General features: G+C 62.0%; 1 protein-coding gene across 1 annotated transcript; it reads left to right on the top strand.

The window, feature by feature from the left end:
• The first annotated feature begins 347 nt into the window (after positions 1-347).
• Positions 348-1,696, top strand: C2CD4C (C2 calcium dependent domain containing 4C). Its single transcript, XM_077760569.1, has one exon. The coding sequence runs from the start codon at positions 366-368 to the stop codon at positions 1,626-1,628; it is 1,263 nt and encodes a 420-aa protein (XP_077616695.1). The 5' UTR covers positions 348-365; the 3' UTR covers positions 1,629-1,696.
• The last annotated feature ends 5,436 nt before the right edge of the window (positions 1,697-7,132 follow it).

The following is a 7,132-nucleotide window of genomic DNA, read 5'->3' as shown; positions in this document are numbered from 1 at the left end:
CTTGGGTGTCTTCCCTTTGGACTGAGCGCAGACCCTTTAGCAAGCGCTTTGAGATCCTCAAGACGGGGTGGGGGTGGGAGGGGGCCGCTCTCCCCTGGGAGCCTCCCAAGAGTCAGCGTCGCCCCCACCTCCCTCTATTCGCCTTGGTTCTGGAAAGTTGAGCTAGGTCTCTCTGGGGAGGGAGGAGGGTGATACGCTCTGAGTGATCCTGCTGCACTTACCCCCCACCTTTGACCAGGACCCTGAACGTGTGGCCCCCTTACACAGGCGCCAGGAGCCCCCCTTCCAGGTTCCTGCATTTCCTGACCCTGCTTCTCTTCTCAGGCTCTTCAGAGCTCCTCCTGGCCTCCTGCCTGCCTGCCCCCATGAAGAAAACCAACATGTGGTTCTTGGAGCGTCTTCGGGGGTCCGGGGAAAATGTCAGCCCTGGGAGTGAGGCAGGGGACAAGGGATCCAAGGGACCCCTATACAGCAATGTGCTCACACCCGACAAGATCCCTGACTTCTTCATACCCCCCAAGCTGTCTGCTGGCCCCCCAGATCCCGAGGGGCAGGCAGAGCTGGGCCCCACACCATCGGATCAGAACCTGGCCTTGGGGACACCCCGCCGAGCCCCCAGGAGCCCCCGGCTGCCTGCCAAGCTGGCCGCTGAGAGCAAGAGCCTGCTGAAGGCAGCCACGCGGCACGTGATCCAGATCGAGAGTGCGGAGGACTGGCCAGGGGAGGAGGCGGCCACCAACGCAGACCCTCAGGCCCAGGGCGCTATGTCCCTGCCCTCTGTGCCCAAGGCCCAGACGTCGTATGGCTTTGCCACACTGGCAGAGAGCCCCCACACACGGCGCAAGGAGTCCCTGTTCCACAGCGAGCATGGAGCCCTGGCTCAGGTGGGGTCCCCAGGTGCTGGGCGCCGTCGGGGGGGTCCCAAGGCCAATGGGGGAGATGGGGTGCCCAGGGAGGCTGGTGGGGCCCTCATGAGCCCCAGCCGCTACTTCAGCGGTGGGGAGAGTGATACAGGGTCATCGGCCGAATCCTCTCCCTTTGGGTCCCCTCTGCTCTCTCGCTCTGTGTCACTGCTGAAAGGCTTTGCCCAGGACAGCCAGGCCAAAGTGAGCCAGCTCAAGCACTCGGCGGGCCTCCACGGCTCCCTATCTGCTGAGGACAGTGCGCCAGACGCCAGCCCTGGGGCTCGACGCCGTTTGACCCGCAGGGCCACCCCAGAGCCAGGCCCCGAGACTGGCCAGGTGCCCCGTGCAGAGCACGCCGTGCGGATGGGCCCTCGGGGCAGCGTTCGGCTGCTGGCGGAGTACGATGCAGCCCAGGCCCGCCTGCGGGTGCGCCTGCTGGCCGCCGAGGGCCTCTATGACCGTCTGTGTGATGCCCACAGCATCAACTGCTGTGTGGGCCTGTGCCTGGTCCCTGGCAAGCTGCAGAAGCAGCGCAGCACCATCATCAAGAGCAGCCGCCACCCCATCTTCAATGAGGACTTCTTTTTCGATGGCCTAGGGCCGGCCAGCGTCCGGAAGCTGGCCCTCAGGATCAAGGTGGTCAACAAGGGCGGCAGCCTCAAGCGGGACACGCTGCTTGGGGAGAAGGAGCTGCCGTTGACCTCCCTGCTCCCTTTCTTGTGAAGGCCCCTCCCTCCCGAGGGTGCAGAAGGAAGACCCCACCACCCCTCCCACCCGGGTCCCCTTGGGCAGGAGGCTGCTTGGCCAGGCCGGTGGAGGGGGCTGGGGTGGGGGGTGCTCAGGCTGGGGCTGCAGTCAGTGCTGGGGGTGACTGGGTTGCTGACAGTGACCAGAATGCTATTTGTTGTGGATTAATTTTTTTTGGAAGAGGAAGAAAGGGGGCTTCCAGGAAAGAGAAAGGGACACTTTGCAGGGCTGAGCGTTCCCCCTCCTGGCCCCATGCCCTAAGTTCTCCGCAGCCTTCCCCCTTTCAGAGCTCTGGAAAGGGGTTCTCGGGGGGGGGAGGGGGGGCGGAACCTGTGCCTGGAGGCAGTTGATGTGGATCACAGACCTAGAGGTGACCAGTCCTGAGGCCGAGCCCCATCTTTTCCTTGGTCGTAGGGGAGTCCCCCTGGCCCTGCCCACGAGACACCCCCTCCCCCACCAGAGAGTGGTACCGGGCCTGGGACCTGCCAACAGCACCCACGGGGCCGGCCGCAGAGTCGGAGCACATCAGGGAGGAGGGCGCCGCGTCCGGCCTGAGAGCCAGTACCTGGCAAGAGACAGGCAGAGAAGGGAGGCGGCATTGGGGGGAGCCTGCGGGAGGAAGCCCTAGCGGGGAGCCAGACAGCTCGCGTGTGTGCTGGCTTCCTCAGCGCCTCCCCTGTGTGGCTGGGCCGCCTCACCTGCCTCCCCGGAGGGGCTGCTCAGAACAGGCCCAGAGAGTGGCGCCAGCCCCCTCCCCCCGTCCCCCGGGGGCGCCGGCCCGGACTTGACTTCTTGTGGTAAATAGACTTTGGTTAGTGTGGGTGGGACGGAGGGTTGAAGCTGGCACACCAGGACCCTGTGTGGCCCTTCATGCTGCTAGACCACTGCATGGGCTTCATTGTGTCATGTGCGGGTCCTTGAGTGATGTTTGCGGACGTTTCCTGGCCTAACAGAACGGAAATGGTACAGTTGGAAGCGGGGGCCGGGCCGGGCCAGGCCGGCTGTGCCTGTTTGCTGCTCTTTGCCGACCTGCTGGGCGTGCATGGACCAGGGCAGACCAGGATGGGGCACCCCTCCCCATGAAACACTGTCTGTCCCAACTAGGTTCCCCAGTCCCACTGAGGGAGGGGTGGAGGGCAGCCCCATAGCCCAGGAAAGCACTTGTTCCCCTTTGTACTTCTGGGAGAATTTGGGTCCTTGGAGCTGAGGTCCCTTGCTGCCCCCACCCCCCCCGCATCTACCTCTGCCCTAGGCCTCTGCCCCTTCATGCTCCCTGCTCCCAGGGTCAGAGGGGCTCCCCTTTACTCTGGAACCTGGGGACCACCCAGCACCAGGCTTGTGGGCTGGGACAAGTGGACAGGGGACCCTGCACGGAGTTTGATGCTTGGGGCTTGCACCGTCTCCCCTCTGACCCTGACCTCCTATCCCTGCTTTCCTTCCGGGGAGGGCTCGTTTTATACGCCCCTGCATTATTTGATATCTTTGTGTTCTGTGCTGACTGTGGATAAATCTTCCCTCCCCCAAGTGTGTTTGTTTATAAATGCTGTTTTTAGTGCAATAAAGGTGTTTCAGGAGTGCGGGGGTGGAGATCTGCTTGGTTTAATAACAAGAGGAATTTTGCCTTGAGTTCCAGGCAGGATCATGGAGTCTTCCCAGCCCTCTGAACCCTCTGGCTCTGTCTTCTGCTCAGGGCGGAGGCGGGAAATCCAGACTGCGGCAGAGCAGTGGCCCTGGGGACCCCAGGCCCTCTCACAGTCACAGCAGGTCAGTGTGCAGGTCCCGTTCTTGCCCTGCGTCTGCACACACGACATTCCAGCTCACAGACCAAAGCTGCCCGTGGTGGCCCAGGTGACGAGAGCCAGGCCGGAACCCACGCCCTCGCCGTGGCCACCAGGAAGGTGCTAGGGCCTGCCCCCCCTTCCAGGCGCTGCCCACTTGGGGGCAAACGGGACTGTGGTGTCCTCACTGAGAGGACCCCCCTCAGATGGCAGGAACGCCCCTGCGGACCTGCCCCTCACTATCATCTGGTCTGCCCTAGGCCTTGATGTCAGAGAGGAATCAGAATAGGAGCGTTTCAGCCAGGAGGCCTTCCCTCACCCTTGTCTGGGGACTTGGAGACCCCCTGGGCCAGGGCAGTAGCGACATCGGCCATTCACATCGACGCTGTGCCATCAGCCTCGAATGCCTCCCAGCCTTCAACGTCTCCACTTTCAGGCTTCAGCTGAGATGGCACCTCCTTCAGGAAGCCTTCCCAGGCTTCTCAGCTGGGGAAGGGGGCTTTTCTCAGTATGTACTACATCTGACCTCGGCTCACACGGTGTGTGGGGTCATGTCAGGGTTGGGACAGGTTCATCTGGGTGAGTGGTGTCTTCAGCTCCAAAACCATGCTGGGCACCCAAGAGGCGCCTGCCTGGTGACTGATGAACAGCCTGACCCCACGTCTGTGCTCCTGCAGGGCTGCTGGGGAACAGGGAAGCCGGCCGTAAAGGGTGAGGGCTCCCTCTTCACCCCACCTTTGCTCTCACCCAGGGAACTGCTGATACTTTGGCCACTGTTTTTTTGTTTGTTTGTTTTTTTTAGCTTGGGCTCCCCAACCTCACCTCCCTGTGTACTTCAGTGGAAGGGCTGAGTTGGCAAGAGATGTGGAGAACCCTTGCTGTGAAGGCATGATGGGAGGTGACGTGGGAGACGTGTGGGGGCCCCGTCATAGAATGCTGGGGGTCAGAGATGGGGCATCATGAGGAGGAGAGCAGCTCCGGGACCTGCTCCATCTGACAGGTGGGGAAACAGGTCCAGAGAATCGAAGAAGGTCGGCTGCATCTTCGCTGACTTACTGTGCATCCTCCTTGACACCAGTTCTGGGATGAGAGTGGATGAGGCAAAGCCAGAAAGACAAGCCGTCCCAGGCAGTGCTGAGCCAAGCTTGGGGCCGGGGACAGGGCCCCGGTCTAGGGGGCACAGCTGGGAGGGAGGAACGTCTGAACCTCAGCCTGGAAGACGAGTGGGAGACCCTAGGGGGCCCTGGGGGTGCTTCCCTGCCGCCCCCACCTGGCACAGCCAGTGTCCTCCATGTAGAGCTGGTGGCACTGGTGGCCCCGCCAGGCTGGGTGGGCTGTGGGGAGAGCAAACACGGCGGAGTGTTCAGTCTTTCTGCCTGAAGGGGGCGTTAACTGAGCGCCTGCTGTATGCTGGAATCAAGGCCACCACATCTGGGCCAGGAAGCTCATGTCCCAGACGGAGAACCCAGGATCCGGAGGGGGGATCAGGATGCGGCCGTACTGCGTGCAGCTCCCGCACCCTGGGTATGCCTGCAGTCATCTGCTGGTTTCTTCCTCTGGCCTCCTCTGTGTGCCCCCACTTCACAGCAGAGAAAACAAGGGTACAGAGGGAGCCCAGAAAGGAGCTGGCCTTGAACCCGTATGCAATAGGACAGGACCATGACCAAGGATTGGGCTGGATGCCCCCAACCGCTGGCTCAGAGCTGGGGTCCATGAGGACCCCACACCAGAGCCGGTTTCCTCCGGGGTCTTGAGCAGGCTGTGAGTGCCCTGTGTCCCGCACAGGTCCCAGGACCGAGTGTGTCTCCCCCGCAGGTCCCCCAGTTCAGGGCCCTGTCTCCTGGTCTGACCCCAGGCCTGGCTCCTTTCTCTCCTCTTACCCTCACGGGGCGCAGACTGTCAGGCCCATCACGAAGCCACCAGGACTCTTTGTATGGAGTTGGGGTCCTGAGCAGCCCTCCGCCTGCTGACAGCTGACAGATGAGCCGCACTGATGATGCCTGGTCGGACCCCAGGATGTGTTGCCAGGGCAACCGGGCGCCTTCTTGCCTCTTCCCCACTAGCCACTGTGTGTGCATGTGTGTGCGTGCGCAAGTGTGTGCGCGCGCATGGGCATCTGTGCACATGTTCACTGTGGGGGGGGTGGGTGGCCACATACGTGCTGTGTGCAGTTCTGTTTGTGAGCACACGACACAGTGCAGGTGTGACTGCACCAGCACATGGGTGCACATGCGTGTTAGCAGGTGTGTGCACCTGCTTGGCCTCAGGCCTAGATGGGCTGTGTGTGTGCTCCTCTGTGCACGCACTTGTGTGCACGAGGGCCTATGTCGCTATGTAGTGTGTGTGCCGCCTCCGGATACTCAAAAGGACGCACCCAGAGGGGACCAGCAGCTCGACAAGCCCCTGTGCTGGCTCCTCGCTGGGAACACCCCTGCCGTGTGCCCTCACTCTGCCTTTAGGTATGAAGCCATTTTCTCTTTCTTGGGGTGTCTGTCCCCAGTGAGGTCAGGTCCCCCTTTATACCCCTGCTTGTGTCACACACTGCCCGTGAGAGCAGTCTGACGGGAACGGTCTGTTGTTTGCACCCCGGGCTCAGCCCTGGGTGCAACTAGGGGAGGTGCCTGGCTGCCACACTCAGTGGCCCTACACCCAGGAGAGCCACGGACACCCAGGGCTGCCACTAGCAGTGGGCAAATGACAAAATGGTGCCCCTTCCTTCCTCTGACTGGAGCTGGCGCTGCTGACAACAGAGCCCAGAGATGAGGAGTCAGATGCCTGGTGACCTTTTGGGCACCTGGATCTGACTGTGCCTGAAGTCCATGACCACATACCGTTTCAGTTGAGAGGGACAATAAAGTTCCTTCTTTGTTTAAACTAGCTCGATGTTTATTTATCTATGTATTTACTTGTTTGTTGTTTTCCATTTGTAGTTAAAGGACACTGACACGGCAAGTCTTTAGTCTGATGAAGTAGAAACGGCGACATGGGAAAGAAGGCAGGCGGCCTGCAGAGCCCGGAGGGCTGCTCGTCCTGCGCCGGGAAAGGCGGCACCAAGGAGGGCCGGGCAGCAGGGGCGGCAGGGCCCTCCCGGAGGTGGAGGGGGGAGGGGACACCCTGTGTCTCCATCCCTGCGTCTCCATCCCAGCCAGGCTGCCCGCCTTCACCTGCTCCCCCTGCTCCCAAACCCTCCATGACTCCCCACGGCCCCCAGGCCCCGCCTCGGGGACCCACCCAGTGCCCAGACCCGCACTGAGGCCCACGCGCCTGTCCACCTCCCACCTCCCCGGCGCGGCACTCTTCTGGGCCTGGTGACCCCAGCCCGAATCAGGGAGGAGCTGAAGGGGAGCTCCACTCCGGAATTCAAGCCCCCCGATTTTCCGCGTTTTCCACGAGGAGGCAGGTGGTGTGGCCTTGGCGAGCCACGCGGCACGTCTGGGTCTCCGACTCCTCAGCCCCACGCTTGAGCTGTGATGAGGCCCAGGCGCCCTTGTGGGCGGGGCTCCTTGCACAGGCGCGTTCCACGGAAGCAGGCACAATTTTGCGACGATAATTAATATAATCACATTAGGGTGATAATTACAGGCTACCTTCAGACCCACCGAGGCCGGGCTCTCCCTTGGCCTCCAGCTGCTGGCACCCTCCCTCCCGCGTGGGATTCAATTAAGCTTTTTGTTTTCTTCTCCGCTTTGCTTCTCCACGGTG

This window comes from Crocuta crocuta, unplaced genomic scaffold (genome assembly GCF_008692635.1).
Source record: "Crocuta crocuta isolate KB4526 unplaced genomic scaffold, BGI_CrCroc_1.0 scaffold443, whole genome shotgun sequence".
NCBI lineage: Eukaryota > Metazoa > Chordata > Mammalia > Carnivora > Hyaenidae > Crocuta > Crocuta crocuta.
The sequence above is the reverse complement of the archived record's forward strand: the minus strand, read 5'-3'. Positions and strand labels throughout refer to the sequence as shown.

Excerpts from the sequence above, each read along its gene's own strand:
- C2CD4C (XM_077760569.1), top strand. The coding sequence starts at position 366 with ATGAAGAAAACCAACATGTGGTTCTTGGAGCGTCTTCGGGGGTCCGGG.